At 37.4% G+C, this 21,745-nt stretch overlaps 1 protein-coding gene across 2 annotated transcripts; it reads left to right on the top strand.

Annotated features, from left to right (window-relative positions):
* The first annotated feature begins 6,693 nt into the window (after nucleotides 1-6,693).
* Nucleotides 6,694-21,509, top strand: LOC126676481 (brefeldin A-inhibited guanine nucleotide-exchange protein 1). Of its 2 annotated transcripts, XM_050370699.2 has the most exons (11): nucleotides 6,694-7,882; nucleotides 8,580-8,897; nucleotides 10,221-10,560; nucleotides 10,806-11,228; nucleotides 11,949-12,241; nucleotides 12,410-12,683; nucleotides 13,114-13,616; nucleotides 13,855-14,176; nucleotides 15,128-15,488; nucleotides 16,405-17,087; nucleotides 20,782-21,509. In XM_050370699.2, the coding sequence occupies exons 1-11, from the start codon at nucleotides 6,828-6,830 to the stop codon at nucleotides 21,370-21,372; spliced, it is 5,163 nt and encodes a 1,720-aa protein (XP_050226656.1). In that variant the 5' UTR covers nucleotides 6,694-6,827; the 3' UTR covers nucleotides 21,373-21,509. The 2 variants fall into 2 exon arrangements, with proteins under 2 accessions (XP_050226656.1, XP_050226657.1); XM_050370700.2 differs by lacking the exon at nucleotides 6,694-7,882 and having other exon boundaries at nucleotides 8,783-8,897; nucleotides 10,211-10,560.
* Nucleotides 21,510-21,745: the final 236 nt, after the last annotated feature.

The following is a 21,745-nucleotide window of genomic DNA, read 5'->3' as shown; positions in this document are numbered from 1 at the left end:
TGTGTTCGGATTGGAATTCGATGTTTTGAAGTTATTTTTACGTTTTAATGCAAACAGAGATGTGGGCTTTGGAGAGGGGAGTGTTATTAGCATGTCGGGATGGATGGAAAGCCCCGTAATTTGATTTCCGGGGGTTGTGCACGACCGTGCACGAACGTGCACCCTCCGAGGTGCACGAACGTGCACCAGGGTTGCACGATCGTGCACCCACCGAGACGCACGCACATGCACCCCGACTTGCACGAATGTGCTCGTGGACCGTAATTGACCTAGATATTTGACGTTTTTTAATGCTTGACTCTAAAAATGAAGTGAGGACCCCGAGAACCATGAGTTTCGAGATTAACTCGACGTTTTAAGCAACTAATGATAATAGAACACGTCGATTAAGATCTACGACTCTCGAATACGAAGAGTAGTATTCGTTTAGTCGTAAGTACGACTAAAGGTTATTGAGTTATACAAGAATAATAATAAAAAAATGAAATTAAACCCTAGAACTTAAAAGTACTATACGTGTAAAAACACGAGGTTATATCTAACTATTAAACATTAATCAATTTGTATCAGACGTACGTGCGAGCAGTGAGGGCACTAGACGTTGGCTAGTACGAGCATACCACCACATCGATCTCATTATAGAGTGGATAGTGGTCACGGTGAGTTGCACTTTCCTTTCGTGTATTATATATATTGAAGTTATTTTATATATACGTATATTATTTATACGCATCGCATTATATATGATTGGTTGAAATGTAATATGTTCTATGAAGTTTTATATACGAAAGACTAGTATGCAATCCGAAAAAACTAGCTACCTATTGGGTGTCAATAGGTTGTGGTGATCACCAGTATTGAGTCAGTCTAGTGTGTTTGCATATAATAAATGATTTGATATACATGATGTGATTATGAATATAAATTTTGAAGTTGGACAATGAATTCGATACGAGTGAGCACTCGGTTACGGTGTAACTTGGAGTCCCCGTATCTAGTGAGTTGGACTCACACTTTGGGATTAAGAAATAGGTCACGATCGACGAGGCAGAGTGTGAACACTCCCAGGTCGGACCATTTCGATCTGTATGATTTGAATACTCGTAAATTGTGTCACATTTTAGGATACTAGTTTCGAACGGATCAAATACCTGTTTATATGTATTACTTTTATATTATTGTTTTCTTGGAATGCGATGCTACGTTTTTATAATAAGACCGTTAGTAAAATGTAGACTCACTCAGTATTCTCCAAATACTGACCTCTCACTTTTGATGTCTTTCAGGTGCTTAATGTATGGACTTAGCTAGAAGCCAGTTTTGGGATCCGGAAGTCAGCTACGTAAGTATAGTTCTTTGACATCCGTAGTGCTGCAGTAGCGGTCATGTGTTGACAGAGTCGTAGCCTAGACAGCAGTACATTTTGATTACATATATTACTTGCTGTTTTGTTTGTATTTTTGTAGGCTACGTGTTTTATGTTTTGTTCACGGCACCAGATGCTGGTAATATGTCTGATACACTAACTTATGTATACAGTACCGCGAGGCCAGTTCGTACAGGGTACGGTAACTAGAGCCTGCGAGGTTATCCGAACAGTTAGTGTAAATATTTGATTATATGTTATCTGTATATATTAGCTTCCGTATTTGAATGTATTATATTGTATTTGCGAAAAATTGATAATGGTTTTAGGCATGCTACGGGTTCTAGAGCTACCACTCCCGTTCCCTAGCGCCGGTTGCGGCTCAATAATTTGGGTCGTGATAGGATCAGACAGACCATCTCCTTTGTGTCAGAAGTCACTTTGCTTACACAAAGTACGAGTTCCTATAGAGCTGCAATAGTTAGTGGGTGTCACTATAAGATTTATGATTTGAATTCAAACGGTATTTTATACTGTAAACTCTGATATGATTTATAAATAGTATTTGTTTATAAAAGATGTTCAATCCGTTTGATTTCTACACCAATTTCCATGAAAGGAATTGGTCGTGATCATGACTAGAACCAGGGTGGTGCTCACAGAGCACAGGCGCCACCGTCACGGCGCTAGTGTCACTAGCAGCGGCGCCAGCTTATTCTAGCGGCACCGCCAGAACATAGTGGTGGCGGCGCTACTATGACTTGGCGCCACCGCCACTGTTTTTCCCCTCTCCTGGACAATTTTTTTTTGTGACTAGGCCCACTTCCGACAAAGCTTTGACAATATTTCGGATGTATTTCAAACATACAGACAATAAAAAGTCTATCTACAAGCTAAAAACGATAAAAACGCACCTCCCGATGAGCCTTGGCACACAAATGGTCCTCCAAGTGCAACAAGAGCGGGACCTCCTCGCCCGCCTCCAATAAAGTAGCATGCCGGTCAAGATCAATGCACGGCTCCCCAAAAGTTTAGAGTGGGGCCATAGCTTAAATGTTCAAATTCAAAGAATAGAAAAAAGAAGAAAGATAAATACAAATGAGAAATGAGGGGATGGCTCTCTTAAAAAGGCACAAGCCACTGAAAGACAAAAAATTACATCCTTTAAGGATATGCCAGAAAGATACCTCTAAGGATGTCAAGCGAAAAGACGGAATCAGAATGACAGACGACCTTGAAGGCGGATAAACAAGAAAACATACATCCTAAAAGATGAATAGCCGAGGAATACAGGCAATCTTGAAAACTGACAGACAAAGATACAGACATCCCAGAAGATGAACAACCGAGGAATACAGACAAATGTTGAAAACAGACGGACAAAATTCAGACAAAGTTCCAGAGCTTTCAGACAAAGTCCTAGAGCCTTCAGACGAAGTCCCAGAGCCTTCAGATAAGTTCTAGAGCCTTCAGACAAGTCCTAGAGCCTTCAAATAAGTCCTAGAACCTTCAGACAAGTCCCAGAGCCTTCAGGCCAGTCCTAGAGCCTTTAGACAAGTCCTAGAGCCTTTAGACAAGTCCTAGAGCATTCAGGCAATTCCTAAAGCCTTCAGAATAAACCTAGAGAATAGAAGCAAGTCCTAGAGCCTTCAGAAAAGTCCTAGAGCCTTCAGAAAAATCCTAGAGCCTTCAGACAAGTCCCAGAGCCTTCAGAATAAACCCAGAGAATTGGAGCAAGTCCCAGAGCCTTCGTACAAGTCCCAGAGCCTTTAGAATAACCCCAGCAAGTCCTAGAGCCTTTAAAATAGACCCCGAAGAAATAGGGAGTTGCCCAGAAGACGGGATCCAATAGAGCTAGACTCCTCAAATGGCATAAAAACGCCAAAAAACGGTAGAGAAATACCGAAACGTGGTATAGAGACACCATAAGTGGCAGAAAGATGCCAAAGCCTGATAGAAAATATCAGCATACGGTAGAAAGACACCAACATCTGTTAAGCATGGAATATTTAACGGAATCCAGACACCTACTCAATAAGATGGCCTTTGGGATGGCCAAGGGATCCTGTCTATTCTATAAAGAAGTCTCAGACTGGACAATTACCAGGGTTTGTGCCATCGGACCACTCTCGAGACGGTCGAGAGTTTATAGCTCCATTCCACGGGACACGCACTCAGGCAGCCCGGGCTCAACGGCAGCTGAGAAAACTACTCCCAGCTAGATGCGGAGTAGACCAGAACCAGAGGTGCATGAGGCCAGAGTCATGCACCACGGTAGGTAATGCTCAGGCTAGGGCATTACGACACCACCGGGCAAGCAAGCGCCTTTGATGGTGGTCAGTATCCTTGTCGCTCGTCTAATAGCAAGTCTCTTCTTTAACAAAAATTGACCTAATTCGTCAATTCTCGTTAAAGAGGGGGCAAATTGTAGACATCTATTTTTCAGATAGGTAAAAAGTGATAAGAAACTGAAGCGTCCAACGATGATTTCCAGAGAAATCCGTCCAATTGACGAGCTTTCGATTTGCTTGCTGGAATCTAAGCATGCGTAATAAGTGCACAGTTGTAAACTTGGAGGATTAAAACGTAATTAGGCGTAAATAGCCCATAAAAATAAAAAATTTGTAATCTAAGTCTAGAAATTGGACTAATTGCCATATCTTAGAAGTGTATGGGCCAATTTGCACGTTTTATGGACTGAAATTGACCATACCCAAACCCATAAGGTCCCAAGAGTAGTTTTTAATACTTTTGAGCACGGAAATTCACTTTTAGCACTTTTTTACTTAGCCATCAAGTTTTAATACGAATTTAATAAAAAATAATGTTTTTAACTAATCTTAATACCTAAAGGCTTATCACTTCACACTCTTTCAACCCTAGAAGATTCTAGGGAACCCTAGGTCACCCATTCCCCTATAAATACAGCCTTAAGTCAGCCTGGCTAGAAGCGGCACACAAACCCTAGAAAATTAGACAGTAAAATTCGGCCACCATACACAAACACACAAAAATCCAGTCCTGAAACGCTAAGAACGCTTCGATTCTCTAAGAACACAAGCCCTGCACAGTTTCAAAGCTGGATTCCGCATCCACTTTGCCAATAAACGAGCCAAGGACTCAGACCGGTAATTCTGAGGACCCTCTTATTTTGTTCCTTTGATTTGCCATGAAATTGTATGCCATGAATATAATAATTGTTGTGATTGTATATTTTAGGCTATATGTTAGCTTATGTGTTAGTTTTAGCCATAAAATTGCCATATTTAGCTTAATAAATAAATTGTCAAATTGCCATGAAATTAATGAAAAAGCATGTTAATGACTGATTTAATGTGTTTAATATGTTTAAATTCGGAAACCCAGTAGATTGTAGCTCTTAGGATGCATGTTAGGTGTAGTTTCGAGCTTACTTGCCATGAAAAACCTATTTTAGTACTTGTTGCCCAGAAAAATAATTTTTATCTAGATGAGCTTTAAACACTTTGATTATTCTATATTTAGGTTCCTTGTTTGATTCTATGTGATTTTGCCTCCTTTTGCATGAGAAACGGAGTTGAAACGAGTGAAAACAAAGTAAAACAAAAAGACATTTGAATCTGCCGACGAACCGGCGCCACCGCCGCTGTAACCGGCACCGCCGCCACCTCATCCTGTTGGCGCCGGCAGCTTAAGTTGGCGCCGTGCTCCTCCTTCGTTAGCTCCCAAGATTCGCTCCCAAATCCTCCAGACTTCGATCCGAATTTCAAAACGTGTTTTCGGGCTCATCCGGACTCTGAATAAGGCCTAATTTTAACCCAAACGTAGATAATTTAGTGTAGAATAATATTATGTATTGTAACGGTCCATACCAGATATAAAACGGACTCATAAGTCCAAATATGTAACATAGTGTATAAACCGGGCCCCCGAGTCCGAGGCCCAGCAAACCAACAACTTTCAGAGCCGATTCCAGGTTAACTCAAATTTGGAATCGACTCCGAATCAAACCAGTAGGACCGGATCGACGAGACGCACAACTCCCGTAATCTGACCGAGAGCCCATTCTGACCAGACCGATCGTCAAAACCCGCGCGAGGGCCAGTCACTCAAAGTCAACGAAGTTTAAAAGTATCTCTAACCTTATATGTATATCCGACTGCCCCTGAGCATTCTAGCACTGTTTACTACTTCCCAAAAGCATTCCAAATCAAATAATAACCTGTTAAAGGACTAATCACCTGAAATTGGCCCACTAATGCAATTCCAGCCCATCACCTAGACATCGTAGGACTAATACGAAAAATGTAGTAAATGGTTGTATAGGTTTTTCAAGATCACCTAATAAAATCAATCAAATCGCGCTTATACATACGGTTTTAGGTTTTGTGCATGCGATCAATCCAGACCAGCCAGACTTATGCTACTTGCTAGAAACCTCTAAGGTTAGATGTATGTTTAGAAGTACCTGTTATTTGCCTCAAATGCCAGTCCAGATCGAGTCATATGCGCGTCAAACATGTTTACTGCTTATATGTTTATTTACAGCTTTCATATCCTGTGAACTGCATATACTGTTGAGATGAGATATAATACGAATATGTCCAGTAAATAAAGCCGGTAACAGATAAGCCAAGCACAAGAGTCTCGGGGAGGTCCACGAACCCTAGTTTTTGATCCGATGCATGATAGTCTTACCAGAGGCGAGTAAGGCTATCTAGTCGGTTAAAATGCATTTCCTAGTTGAACTGGATGGTGACTCCATTTTTCAAAACCATTTCCAGATCGAGAAGTCAACCATAGTCTTGGGAGAGCGATACCCAAACCCCGCTCTGCTCATAAAAGAATATACTTCAACGCACTGTTATTACTTTTGGATCTACTATCCCTAAAAAGAGTCTACAATTTCTTAGGAACTCCAGCATTATTGACGGTAACTTCAATAAGAACTTCATCTGTGTACCTTTCATCACTGATTTTGTTTCCAATATCTTTAGCTAGGTTAAAATCTTTCACCTCAACTTCCTTCGATAGCGAACCAAATTCAATCTTAGGAACTTCAACAATTTCTATTGAGTGATTATCACTAAAGTTTTCACTATCATTAACGATTACTTGCTACAAATTTGGAGTAGAATCTGGTTTCTTCTAACCTCTTTTTCTCGCCGTATCATTTGGCTGTGGCGTAAGAGAAAACAATTATTTTTCTCACAGAGCGCACAGAGAATAGAAGGAGAGAGAAAACGGTGGAAATATTATAATAAAAAGTTTAATTATTATTAAAAAATAATAAGTAATTAGGCCATTAAAATTGTTTATAGTTGCGGAATTAGAACAAAATTGAAAAAATGAATCCTTTTGGTTGAAATTGAAAAAACAAAAAGAAAGGGTAATGCATAAACTCCATTGTGATGGGAAGAAAATGAAAAAGAAAGAGAAGAAGAGTATGCAGAGATAAGATCTGCGAGAGATTTAAATCACAATGTCATCATCACAAAGCCTAGGAGGTTCATCTCGCTGCGGCAAAGTTCTGGGTCCTTCACTCGACAAAATCGTCAAAAATGCAGCTTGGCGCAAGCATTCTCACCTCGTTTCTGCTTGTAAATCCGCTCTCGACAAGCTCCACTCTCTCTCCGACGACTCCGATCCCCAAAGTTCTCTTGTCGGAACCTCCTCTTCCGACTCCGAGTTCCTCCTCAGCCCCCTAATTCTCGCCCTAGATTCCTCCTACTCTAAAGTCGTTGAGCCTGCCCTCGAATGCGCTTTCAAGCTCTTCTCATTGGGCCTTGTTCGTGGCGAAATCGATTCCAATCATACTATCCTTTTCAAGATCATCGACGGTGTTTGCAAGGTGTGTGGGATTGGCGACGAATCTGTTGAGCTCGGCGTGCTTAGGGTTTTGCTTTCTGCGGTTAGATCTCCTTGTGTTTTGATCCGCGGGGAGTGTCTGGTGAGCCTTGTTAGGACTTGTTATAATGTGTATCTTGGTGGATTTAATGGTACTAATCAGATCTGTGCTAAATCTGTACTTGCTCAAATTGTGCTTATTGTTTTTACCCGTGTCGAGGACGATTCTTTGGACATTCATGATTTCAAAGTTGTTAATGTTAATGAATTGTTGGAGTTCACTGATAAAAGCTTGAATGAAGGCAGTTCTATTCATTTTTGTCAGAATTTCATTCATGAGGTCATGGCTGCCGCCTCTTCTGAGGGTCAATTTGTATTGCAAATTCCTTCATCTCCCAAAGTTCACAATGGTAATAGCAGTAGTCATGATAATGATGTTAATTTGACTAACGGGAATGAAACTGAGATTAAAGGTGATTTGGGTAATGGAGAAGCAAATGCTGTTGCTTGGGGGAGTAAGATTAGGGAGGATGGTTTCCTTCTTTTTAGAAATCTCTGCAAATTGTCTATGAAATACTCTTCTCAGGAAAACCCTGATGACCATATCCTTTTGAGAGGTAAAATATTGTCCCTGGAGTTGCTTAAGGTCATCATGGACAATGGGGGTCCCATTTGGTGCAACAATGAAAGGCAAGTCATTTGCATCTGCTCTCAATTTCTAATTTAAGTTCTCTTACACTATGCATCACCACGTTCCTTTTAAATATAACACATTTTGCAAAATTCCATATAATTTAGCTGCACCTTTTTTCTGTTAGTTTCTATGCTTGGTAAAGAATCTAATATATTATATTGGTTAGAAATGGGATTAACTAGAGTAAGAAGCGAAACAAAGAAAGAGAATTCCTAAATGCTAAAAAGATATATTCCTGGATTCTTGCATTGGAGTTAAGGTGTTTTTCCAAGAAAAGGAATAATGACTGACAATGAACCTCATTTCTTGAAACTTGCAAGAATACTTTACTATAGTTACCTTACTATAATTGTCTTAAAGAGGGTTTTTGAGTGGAGAAGGTTCCGATAGATACTTTTAAATTTTTGAAATATACATTCTTGCTATTATACTGTTTTCTGGTCTCTGTTCAAATTTTCTTGGTGGGAAATCGCTTTTAAATTTTTTTAGTTTATTTGTCAAAAATTTCTATTAGTCCCTTGCTGATTATAAGAAAGAGCATGAAAATTCATAGGAGCAGCAATTTTCCATGAGTTTGCTTCTTTTTGTGCTCGTCATCATGAAATGAAAATTTTGTTATGTTCTTTATGTCCACCAATTTGATGTTTATCTGTCTAAACTTTGAGCATGTGACATTTACTGTAAATGGTACAGGTTTCTCAATGCTGTTAAGCAATACCTTTGCTTGTCCTTATTAAAGAACAGTGCTTTGTCGGTTATGGCTATTTTTCAGCTCCAGTGTTCTATCTTTATGATCTTGCTATCCAAATTCAGATCAGGATTAAAGGCAGAAATCGGCATATTCTTTCCCATGCTCATCCTTAGGGTGCTTGAGAATGTTAACCAGCCTAGCTTCTTACAAAAGATGATTGTTCTGAATTTTTTGGAAAAGATTGCTCAGGATTCACAGATTATAATTGATGTTTTTGTGAATTATGACTGTGACTTAGATGCTCCCAACATATACGAGAGGTACTGATCTTATATTTCTATCATTTTTGTTTCTTATTTTGCTTAATATTAGCTAGTTTAAAATTTATGAAATCTGAATAATTCATTGTATATGGTTTTCATAAGACAAGGATCTTCTGTTCATATGTTGTAAATTTCATAAATGAAGATATAATTTGGAAATCATGAACTTTGATAATAACTTGGATTATGCAATTAAAGTGGATTATATATGATAGTCTTTGTGTAGAATTTTTGGTGGTTTGAGTGCACTTGACCACTTCCTTGGGAGTTGTTTCCTGCAATGCGATACTTGCTGAAAATTGTGCTTTAGTAACTTATACTTTTTTTTAAGGTTTTTGGTTGGCATACTTCTCCTAGGATGTTTCTTCCTTTTGTAGCTTCCAATAATACCCTCTTTGCCTCATTATAGTAGTTACATAAAACAATAATGGTAAGAGTGAACGCAGAGCCACCACTACTTAGGGAATGGCAGGATATCATTCTTTTGGTCTACAAACTAAAGAAATGAGCGAGCCCACATGAGAGCCATAAATGTACATTTTGCTAGTTCTTATGGCTCTCTACGGACAATGTTGACTTCCTATGGTGAAATATTTATAGGATGTATTCACTATCATGCTTACAATCACCCATAGTCCCTAACTTTTGGGCCTTCTATCATGGTTGTCCCTAAGTTTTACTTTCGGCCCACTTGATATTTGATTTTAAATCAACAAAACTCCTTTCGTTTCGTCCATGTTTGTCTAACACCGTTAGAATCAGATGTATACTCCTGACCTATACTACTAGTAAGTTTAATGCCTGTATTACAGCGAGTCACTTGAAAAGGACAGAGGAAGAACAAGTTAATTCCTACATAAGTTTTTCTGCCTTGAGAGCAGCTTGACGAACCAAAATAGAATAAAATAGTGAATGCAAAACTCAACTAGCTCCTATTGCTTGGCCTTTTGAGACTATGGATGGAATTCCCTTGGAATATCACTTCAAGGGTTGCATTTGAAATGTGGAGTATAATTGAACTTTTGAAGGTATATAGCTTCTTGAGCTTCAGACCATTATTATATGGTTGGCATTTATCCATGTTAGGATTGTATAATCCTTCTAAGCTCTTTTTTGAACCAAGTAACCAATGAATTCATGGCCCTGAGGGAAGGGATACGTCATATAGAAAATAATCATTCTATACTGATCACACTAATTTGGTGGATTCTACCTATTCCATAGATGCTCTTTATTTGTTAGTGTTATAGTTTTTTCTGTCACAATATTGTGTTGTAAAAGATGTATTAAAACCCTTATAATTCCTTCAGATACTTGCAGGGTTGTAAATGGTCTTCTTAAAACTGCTCTTGGACCCCCTGCTGGTTCAAACACAACTTTGTCTGCAGCCCAAGATATCACGTTTCGGCATGAATCTGTGAAGTGTTTGGTTGGTATCATTAAATCGATGGGTTCTTGGATGGATCAACAGTTGCGAGTAGAGGAAGGAGAGTCCTATGTGCCTAAGATCTCTGAGATAGATGCTTCAACAGATAATCATGTAAATCCAATTGGAGAAGATGCTAGTAGTCCTGACGATGATTTACATTCAGAAGCGAGCGCTGAAATGTCAGATGCTGCTAGCCTTGAACAGCGCCGGGCTTATAAAATTGAACTCCAGGTTGAGTTTTGCTTGACTTATATGACAGTTATCCATTTTTCATGCATAAGTTAAGAATCGATTAGCATCTGTTTATGTTTACAGGTTATTTTCATAAGTGTTATGATGAAATGTCATGTCTGTTTTATATAGATCATGTGCTACCAAACTGTTGTTGTTCTACCTAAGAGTAATAATCTTCTCCATTTAAATTGATATCAGGTCTGTTTTGCCTTTTATTGACAAGTTTGATGGGTTAAATGCAGAAAGGTATTGCTCTATTTAATAGGAAACCTGCCAAGGGCGTCGAGTTTTTGTTAAGCAGCAAAAAAATTGGTGGTTCTCCAGAAGAAGTTGCCGCCTTCCTGAAAAACACCATCGGCTTAAATGAAACTATGATTGGTGACTATTTGGGTGAAAGAGATGAGTTTTGTTTGAGAGTTATGCATTCTTATGTGGATTCTTTCAATTTTAAAGCAATGGACTTTGGAGAAGCAATAAGGTTTTTCTTACGGGGCTTCAAGTTACCTGGAGAAGCACAAAAGATTGACCGCATTATGGAAAAGTTTGCAGAACGCTACTGTAAATGCAATCCAAATTCATTTACTAGCGCAGATACAGCTTATGTCTTAGCTTATTCCGTAATAATGCTCAACACAGACGCCCATAACAATATGGTTAAAGATAAGGTTTGCTTGCGGAACCTTTATTCCATTTATCATTGGTCACGTCGTGACTAGTCACATTTTTCTTTTCTTTGATGACAAATCTTTTGGTTTTGATACTTGATTGTTGTTTTTGAAAATTCTGAAAATTAAGTGCTGGATTTTAATGGTTGATTATAATAAATACTGAAATATTAAAGTGTTAGAAGTGTAAAATTTATTTGATAACTTTCATTGTTGAAAAATATTAAATTCTAGTTAAATTTATTTTATTTTTAAAATTTTGATTTTTTATGTTTTAGCCATTCCACTGTGGACATGGAACTATAAATAAATATTGCTAAAATAACAATTGTAACAACAAATTACTTCTATATAAATATAAATATAAATATAAAGATATAGTATAATAATTTTATAGAGATAACTAAAAGATTTAAAGGTGAAAAAAGAGTTTATGATTTATTAGTTGTATTTTAATGATAAAGAAAGTGAGTATAAAGGTTATTTCAGTATTTCTTTTTTAAAGAAACTAGCAATGTATAATTTTCAGTAAAAAAAGTTAATTTAATAATTATGACTTGTCATTTTAAGTGCTTTTTGACTTAGTTAGATAAATTAAATGTGGTTTTAATTCGCGTTATCCAAACAACTTAAAATGCATAGATGATTTATTTGTTTATATGTATAGGAAAAAAAAATCCATTTGGGTGTTTCTAACTGTCCTGCATTGGATCCATCCAGATGTCTAAGGCTGATTTCAGACGAAACAATCGTGGAATAGATGACGGGAAGGATTTGTCTGAAGAGTATCTGGGTTCCCTCTATGATAATATTGTGAAAAATGAAATTAAAATGAACGCTGATTCGTCTGTTCCCCGAAGCAAGCAAGCAAACAGCTTAAACAAACTATTAGGTTTGGATGGTATACTGAACTTAGTCACGGGGAAGCAGATTGAAGAAAAGCCATTAGGTGCAAATGGACTCCTCATAAGGCGCATCCAAGAAGAGTTTAAGGCAAAGTCAGGGAAATCAGAGTAAGCTACATTGCAATATGTTTTATGGTTCTGTGGATCTTGCATGTATGAAAATAGTAAATGTGAAGTGATCTTGTAGCTGAAAAAAAGGATAATAAGAGTACATTTCATTGTTAATCAATAGTCTGCCATCCCGTAAATGAACAGTAATTCATTCTGGTGTTGCAGATCTGTGTATCATGTTGTCACTGATGCAACAATTTTGAGGTTCATGATCGAGGTCTGCTGGGGTCCTATGCTGGCTGCATTTAGCATGACCCTTGATCAGAGTGATGACAAACTCGCTACTTCTCAGTGCTTACAGGGCTTTCGATATGCAGTGCATGTTACTGCAGCAATGGGAATGCAGACCCAGAGAGATGCTTTTGTAACATCTATAGCAAAGTTTACTTATCTTCATAATGCTGCAGATATGAAGCAAAAAAATGTTGATGCTGTGAAGGTAATCATTTATTTAGCAACTCATAGGCTGTGAAAGAGGAAATAGATTCTTGTTCCTGCTTCATTAGGAGGAACAGGATTGGGACTGATATTATAATAATTTGGATCATTAGCATGACTTTTATACCGTCGTCTTGCGTTTGGATGGAAACTTTTGAAAGTTAAGACCCTTTCATTTGATGTTATATAGGTTTACTCATTTTATTTTATTCATGAATGTCACCAAAAGTGTCGTTTCAGTGTGGATTTGAAATGCCTACATAAACACGTAATTTGAAGTTCAATTCCAAATTTATGGATATGAACAAATAAATAGTCAAAGAATATATCTTATTAATAGCAAATCATGTCCATGTGACATGCGTTTTGTTTCTAGTATCATTTGTGCCATTTGTGTATCATCTTTATGCGAAACGTTTTGCCTGATGCAGGCAATAATATCAATTGCAATTGAAGATGGTAATAATCTTCAGGAAGCTTGGGAGCATATATTAACCTGTCTCTCCCGAATTGAGCATCTGCAGCTGCTGGGAGAGGGTGCACCACCTGATGCATCTTTTTTGACTTCATCTAATGTTGAAGCAGATGAGAAAACACTGAAGGCCACAGGTTATCCATCTCTAAAGAAAAAAGGAACTCTCCAAAATCCAGCCGTAATGGCTGTTGTCAGAGGGGGTTCATACGACAGTGCCACAGTTGGGGTGAATTTGCCAGGACCTGTGACCCCAGAGCAGATCAACAACTTCATTGCCAATTTGAATTTGCTTGATCAGATAGGGAATTTTGAGTTGAACCATGTTTTTGCTAATAGCCAGAGATTGAACAGTGAAGCAATAGTAGCTTTCGTGAAATCTCTTTGTAAAGTTGCAATGTCAGAGTTGCAGTCCCCAACAGACCCTCGAGTGTTTAGCCTCACAAAAATTGTTGAAATTGCGTAAGATCTCTCTCATATTACATACTTATTCAAACTGATCTCATGTCTTAAAATATCAAACGTGGTATGAATGTGATTTTAAAAAATATTCTAATGTTCAAAAACACTCTTTCTCAAGGAAAAGGTGAAGATGGATATCTCTCTGAAATTTTATTCAATAATCTTTAAATCTGTCATGCAAAGATGTCTTAACTGTAACAGTGGAATTTTTACTAATCCCAAGTTTTATTTTCTTCAGACATTACAATATGAACCGCATTAGATTGGTCTGGTCCCGTATATGGAATGTTCTTTCAGATTTTTTCGTGTCAGTTGGATTGTCAGAAAATCTCTCAGTTGCAATTTTTGTTATGGACTCGTTGCGGCAACTTGCTATGAAATTTTTAGAGCGTGAAGAGCTGGCAAATTACAACTTTCAGAATGAATTTTTGAGACCATTTGCGATTGTCATGCAAAAGAGCAGTTCTGCAGAAATTAGGGAATTAATTGTTCGCTGCCTTTCACAGATGGTCCTCAGCCGTGTCAACAATGTGAAATCTGGCTGGAAAAGCGTGTTTCTGGTATGTTTTATTTTGTGAATGATTGTTGTGAGTGTTGGTTCATTGCTACTAATGATCTTGTGGGGAAGTTGATCTATATGATCTTAAAAATAGGAGCACGGATTCATTAATATGCTACTGTAGTAGGGGTGAGCAAATATTAAGTGAAAATAAATTAACCGAATTTACCGATCTATTTCGGTTAATTCTGTTAAAGGTTTTCGGTTGATTCGGTAATTCGGCTGGTTTATAATTATTTTTTGTTTGGTTACGTTAAGGATTTTAAAAATTTGGTTAACCGAATTAACTGGATATTTGTTTATAATTTTAATTTTTTTTTATCGGTCTAACCAGATTGACCGACTTATTCGGTCAGTTCAATTTTAAATATTTTAAATTGTTGTAATTCTGTTTCGGTTAATTTAGTTAATTCAATCGGTTCGGTTAAAGAGTTAAAATATTTTGGTTAATTCGGTTAATTTGATCACTTCAGTTACAGAGTTAAAAAGATCTGGTTAATTCCGTAGGGATAATTCGTTTCGGTTTTAAATGAACGGACCGAATGCTTACCCCTAAGTTTAGGTGTATAGATATCCTGTTTTGTATACAATATTTTCTTACTATGTTTCCGTGGGGATGTCTCTTCTCTCTCTCTCCTTGCGGTTGTAGAATTTGGATTTAGTTTATGAAGTTATAGTCTGATTATCTTCTAAAACATGTTATGTCCCCTTATTCTTCCCAAAATCATACCCCTATCTCATGACATGAAAAACCAAATTACTGGAATATAAATGTAGCAGCAGCATCATGCCTATGTTGAGGAGTCTTTTACAGATTAGGCTCGTCTTTCTTTACTCTTTTGCAAGAAAAAGCCTTCAAACTTGCTTTGCCTTTTGTAACTCTTGTAATGCTTAAGAATTGCTATTGTATTTTTATTTCACTTTCACTGATTCCATGCCAATCTTTCCTCAGGTATTTACAGCTGCTGCAGCTGATGAGCGTAAAAATATAGTCTTGTTGGCATTTGAGACCATGGAGAAAATAGTGCGAGAGTACTTTCCTTATATAACCGAGACAGAGACGACAACTTTCACAGACTGTGTTAAGTGCCTAACAACCTTCACAAATAGCAGATTTAACAGTGATGTAAGCCTCAATGCCATAGCATTTCTCCGTTTTTGCGCTGTAAAACTTGCAGATGGAGGTCTTGTCTGGATTGAGAAGAGCAAGGTAGTTGATTCAACCATTCCACTTGTAAATGAGAATGCTTCAGATGCACAATCCTTAAGCGACAAAGATGATCATGCATCCTATTGGATTCCATTACTCACAGGTAATTTGCTTTGTAGGAAGGATTGTCAATAGATGCTAGGTCTGAATTACTATTACTGATAGGAGTAAGTTGATCATTAAAATCCAATTGTTTTTACATAAATGATTTCACAAAATTTGTGGGATCATATGCAATTTCAAATTCTTATATTTGTGACAAATATGTTGTCATTTGCAATTCTACTAATCCAGTTATGGATTTGGATAGCTAAAACCAAATGCCATAGTTCATGTGCAGTTTGCAAATATTTTCCTCAAAACTTGAACTATTTTGTGGACCAGACTCTCAGCACCATTTTCATTTGTTTTCTCACTTTTTATCATTTCTGTTCTTCTCTCCTTTCCTCCATATTATCTCCTATTTCCTCTTTCATTATTCTCTCCCTCTTATTTCATTTTTAATTTTTTTCTTCAACATTTCTTCCTATGTTATGCTTCTCTTAATTTTATTTGAAGTTGAGTGTAAATTTATTGGAATATGATTTCTATATTAGCATATGTTAATTTGTGAATCTTTGTGCAATTTATTTGTTTCGAGTGTAGTACTAACTAGTTAGCTGTTTAGGTTTTTCCTAATTAATTGTAATTTTAGTTTGGAATGCCTACTGGCCTTGTTTTTCTCTTTCTTTTTGTCTCTTCCCATCCTTTAAGATGCTGCTAGCTTTTAAGGTATTGTTCAGAGCATACAATCAGCTCACCAAATTCTATCTCATTCTGTTCATTAAGCCTTACCTAATAGTGATATGTAAAGATTTATTTTTCTGATTAGTTGTCATACATGTTACATGATACTGTAATGCAACCCTGCTTTATGGATTATTACACACAAGCTTCTTATTTTTCACTCTAACTGCTAAGCATACTTTTGTAGCCTATAAGCTGTCTGAAATTGAACTATCTTTGTATTATAATTTCAGGGTTATCACAATTAACATCTGATCCCAGATCAGCCATTCGAAAAAGTGCTCTGGAAGTGCTATTTAACATTCTCAATGATCATGGCCACCTTTTCTCGCAATCATTCTGGAATGACATTTTCAATTCTGTTGTATTGCCAATATTCAGTTGTGTATATGACAAGAAAGATATTCTTATTAAAGATGGTCAGCGTTCATCAACGTCTGCCTCTCCACATGTGGAAGGAAGTGGATGGGATTCTGAAACATCTGCAATAGCAACCCAGTGTTTGGTAGATTTATTTGTGAATTTTTTTGATATAGTAAGATCCCAACTATGTAGTGTAGTATCTATACTGACGGGATTCATTAGGAGTCCCATTCAGGGTCCTACTAGTACTGGGGTTGCAGCTTTACTGCGTTTATCAGGTGAATTGGATAGTAGACTTTCTGAGGATGAATGGAAAGAAATCTTTTTATCCCTGAAGGAAGCTGCTGCATCAACGTTGCCAGGTTTTATGAAGGTCCTTAGAAGCATGGATGATACTGTTTTGCCTGACAGCTCGGAAACATATGCAGATGCGGATGTCATTTCTGATCATGGTTTCACCAATGATGATCTTGAGGATGACAATCTCCAAACTGCAGCTTATGTGGTTTCAAGAGTAAAGAGTCACATTTCTGTCCTGCTCCTTATTGTACAGGTCATTTCTTTCTCTCTATCTCCATCTCTAACAATTACACATACCCACATATGCATGCATGTCTAAAAAGTATAACTTCAACATGACTGGGGACTTTAATGGGGATAAACGTATTGCTCTCTAAAAGAGTACAAAATTGAATGTTTATGATTATTTGTTGGTATCATGCAATTGAACAAAGAAAGAAGTTGACAAGCACATCTTTCCAGTCATTTTTCCCTCTTTTCCAAATAATTCTTGTCATTTTAGCATGTATGTTTTTCTATCTGTTAATTGTTAGCATCAAACTATGTTGATAGACTAGGATTTAAATAATTTATTGAGTTAAATGTTTCATTTTCATCCCTTTTTAATCCCAAAAAAGACCACTTTATGAGATTTTTTTTCTTCCCATAATATTCAAATGGCAAAAAGGCTCAAAAACTACCCACCTTTCAATTTTTTTTCAATAGCACCCTGACCTTGTAAAATGTTCAATGGCACCCTATTTTGTGTTTTTACATTTCAATAGCACCCTAAATTATCAAATTAAACTCTTTTCACTTGGATAATATTCAGAAAATATCCTTCAAATTTATCAAATGTTTTAAATATTACTTAATGTTATAAATTATACAAAAAGACCATCTTTTTCCTAAACTAAAAAAATAAAAATAAATTATTTCATATAAATTAAATAAATAAAATACTTCCGACCCCGTTTTTCCGGAATCACATCGGACACGTTGTCGGGAATCGTCTTCCATGGAAGACGACTTCTTCGTCTTCCATGGAAGACGAGCTGATGTGCTCGCCTTCCATGGAAGGCGAGCAGATCTGCTCGGCTCGCCTTCCATGGAAGGCGAGCAGATCTGCTCGTCTTCCTGAGGAAGACGAGACGAGCAGATCTGCTCGCCTTCCATGGAAGGCGAGCATGTCTTCCTCAGGAAGACGAGTCTGCTCGTCTTCCTCATGGAGGACGAGCAGCAGCTCGTCTTCCTCATGGAGGACGAGCAGCAGCTCGTCTTCCTCATGGAGGACGAGCAGCAGCTCGTCTTCCATGGGGAAGACAAGCAGCTCGTCCTCCAAGCGGCGGTGGGTTGACGGTGGGTGGTGGCATGGTCGGGAAAGAGGACGGGTCGAGCGGGTGGGTCGGATATGTTTATTTTTTTTTAATTAGTGAAGGAGAGGGTATATTTGAATATTTTTTAAGTTAAAGGACCTTTTTAAATTTGACCATACAACAAAAAGTATAATATAGCCCCTAATTTTACTTTTTTTAAATACTTTCATCCTTATAATAATGAAATTGTTTAATTTTTTTAATTTAGGGTGCTATTGAAACGTAAAAATACGAAATAGGGTGCTATTGAACATTTTGCAAGGTCAGGGTGCTATTGAAAAAAAAATGAAAGGTGAGTAGTTTTTGAGCCTTTTTGCCTATTCAAATTCTAGGATGTCAATTTGGCATTTAATATGAAACTATTCTGGGCTCTCCTCGTATATAGTGGGGATGATAATACTAGAATGTTATTCTATGCCACAAGCACTCTATGGACATTATCTTAATGCCTTCAGTCAAAAATACTCTCCAAGTGACGAAAAATGAGATTCGCAGGACAAAATCTAAGTTTATAAGAAAAGAAAGATAAAAGGAAAAGGGAACAGACCTTAATGTGAAAATGAGAAACCAAGAGTATATCTTGTAACTATTTGCTATAATTAAAGGCATCCACTTTGTTCTGTCATCTTAAAAGGTCTCATGGGCAATTTTTCCAAGGAAATTTAGGTTTACATTTCTTCATGTGCCAAAGCAGTAATTTTTTCCCAATATTAACTTTTTGCTGTGATAAAAGGCATCCACTTTAATTTTTTAATTATTTGTTTAGGTTTTGATTTTTAAAATGATTTTTAAAGCCAAATTGTTGACTTCATCTTTTTTGTGTTTTTCTAAAATACAAATAGATGGCATAATAGTTTTCTCCATGCTTTTCTACAGAACCTTTGATTTTAGTGTGTAGCCTTTGATTTTGTGAACTTGTTGCATCAAATAACAAGAAATGGTTTGATGAGACTTCATACAGTCTTAGGCAATGATGACAATGTTGTTTGCATGAAATTTATTCTAGGATGTAACATTATTTATCTTATATTTTATGAAACCCAGACCTCTGCAGTAGTACTTCATAGTGCAGCAAATGAGCTCAGGAGAGAATTTTTTGTTTCAAACTCCTGCTCAAAAATCATAAAAAGAAGCTGGATGTTTCTTCATAGATTTAAGTTCTAATTGATAATGCTCATGAATTTGTTTCAAGAAGTAATTGTTTTCTTAAAATGGTTGAATGGCCTCTGTTCCTCGCACACGTGGTTGGGCCAAAGTTTGTGTCCGCGGCAAAAGGTGGCCACGAGGATCGGCGGTTGTAAGACACTATGAAATAGTCGTGTGCTGTTCTTGGGCAACCGGATTTTTCTTGACCCTAGGCGTGCTCCGACCGCGACCCTTATTCATGCAGGACTACCTGCTGAGTTTAAAATAAGCGGAGAAAATAAATTTATTAACAGCAAAGGAACATGAAATAGTCCAACTTGAGAGTCGGGCGCCTTCGACATCCATATTAACGGACCGAGCCCAAATCTCCTCGAAGGGTGTGCCGCAGAGGGTGGGAGCCCCGTCGTGCCAGGAACATGTTGCACCATTAAGCGTTGTTTACAAGTTGGGTTGTTTGGAATCGCAGCCTAAATCACGCGGTAAGTTATGTCTAAGGCTAAAAACAGGTGATAGATCGATGGTGAACAAGTATCACGAAGGAAAGATGAAAAGCACTTCGAAAATACCGTCAAAGAGTGCTTTAAGTTGTAAGAAGGGAGGCGGATGGGGGTTGGCGATGCATCTTGGTTGGATGTGGAACGGCCAAAAGCCAGTCCACAAATGGTTTGGGGTGTAGATTGATGCAGTAGCCCGTGCTTGAACTTTTATACCCTGTGGAGATGCTGCACTATGATTGTGAAATGCAGCACACACTGCTACGGCGTGCCTCGGCACCTGCACGCTCAGGGCTTTGGCCAATGTTCTCCCCATTCAGCCCACCTTGAAACACAGACCAAGGAGTGTTATATCATGTTTATTAATTCTATGATAAAATATTCATGATAAAATACGTAATGAGTCTACGAGATTGGCTTTTGAATCCGAGTCGGGACGAGCTTCACTCTTAGCTAGCTTTGCTCGATTATTGTTTATGTGCTTTACAAAGAAGCTGAAGGGGTTGGCTCATTGGCTAATGAGCGAAAGGTGAATTATTGTTGTGTTGGACCTCAAGTAGTTTTTGACTCATTTTATTTGTATGTTGTCTAGTATTTTTGACTACAATATTTTGTTGCTAGAAAGTTTTTTCCCTTAGGGTAGCGGGCACAGACAATCAAAGAATAATCAAGTTAAAGAGAAGATTAAGAGCTTCCAATAAGAATCTCGTTTTCCTCTTGTTTGACCATCTTCTGATGTGCTTTGTTATGACAATTGACATTTAAATGCTTAGTTTAGTGTCTGCTTCAACTTGCTAGTAGCTCTTCACAATGCTGTATTGGATTGCGATGGCAACTTGTACTATATTCATTAACCTATTAATTTGTTGCTTTCAATAATGGCAGCTTTGCATAAATTATTTTGTTTGATGATTTTATAGACAATCTCTGATATTATGTTTTATGGCATCAGGTTGCAACAGATTTATGTAAAGCAAACCTACAATTCCTGTCAGCAACCAATGTTGGAATCCTTGTTGATATTTTTTCATGTATTGCATCTCATGCCCACGAACTCAGCTGTGAGACGATTGTGCAGAAGAAATTGGAGAAAGCTTGCTCTATGCTGGAACTCTCTGATCCTCCTATCGTTCATTTTGAGAACGAGTCGTACCATAATTACCTAAACTTCCTTCATGATTTGCTTGTGAATAATCCATCTATGTCTGAGTTGATGAATGTAGAATTGCAGCTCGTGGTGGTGTGTGAGAAAATATTGCAGATATACCTAAATTGTACTGGTTCGAAACCTGATAGCAAGCTGGTGGTACATTGGATCCTTCCATTGGGTTCGGCGAAAAAGGAAGAATTGGCAGCAAGAACTGCTTTGCTTCTATCAGCACTGCGCATTTTAAGTGATCTAGAAAGGGATTCTTTTAGAAGGTACGTTTCGCGATTCTTTCCTTTGTTGGTTGATCTTGTGCGGAGTGAGCATAGCTCTGGAGAAGTTCAGCATATACTAAGCAACATCTTCAAATCATGTATAGGTCCAGTTCTAATGTGATGAAACATTTTTTTTAGTATTACATATGAGAGTATCCTTCTCCATTCTCAGTTTTGATCTAAAAACACTGTTATTAGCCTTCACACTGTATCATATTTTTAGTGCTCGTTATCTTTTTTCCAGAGATAGCGTTGGTACATATTAACTGCTATACAAGTAATAAATTAGAGCAAGTTACTCCCAAACTTTTAAGCTTAATTACTTAAAAACCATCCATCTTGAACTTTTTTTTCGTTTATACCATGACCTAGGAAAAAATTCATTTATACCCTGACGTATGTATTTATGTTTCACCTCTGCCCCGAGTCACTAAATTAACCTCTTTTCATTTAAAAAAAAGTTTAAAATGGTCCTTTATTTAAAGAAAATTCAT

The sequence above is a fragment of the Mercurialis annua genome, linkage group LG4 (assembly GCF_937616625.2).
Source record: "Mercurialis annua linkage group LG4, ddMerAnnu1.2, whole genome shotgun sequence".
Lineage (NCBI taxonomy): Eukaryota > Viridiplantae > Streptophyta > Magnoliopsida > Malpighiales > Euphorbiaceae > Mercurialis > Mercurialis annua.
The sequence above is the reverse complement of the archived record's forward strand: the minus strand, read 5'-3'. Positions and strand labels throughout refer to the sequence as shown.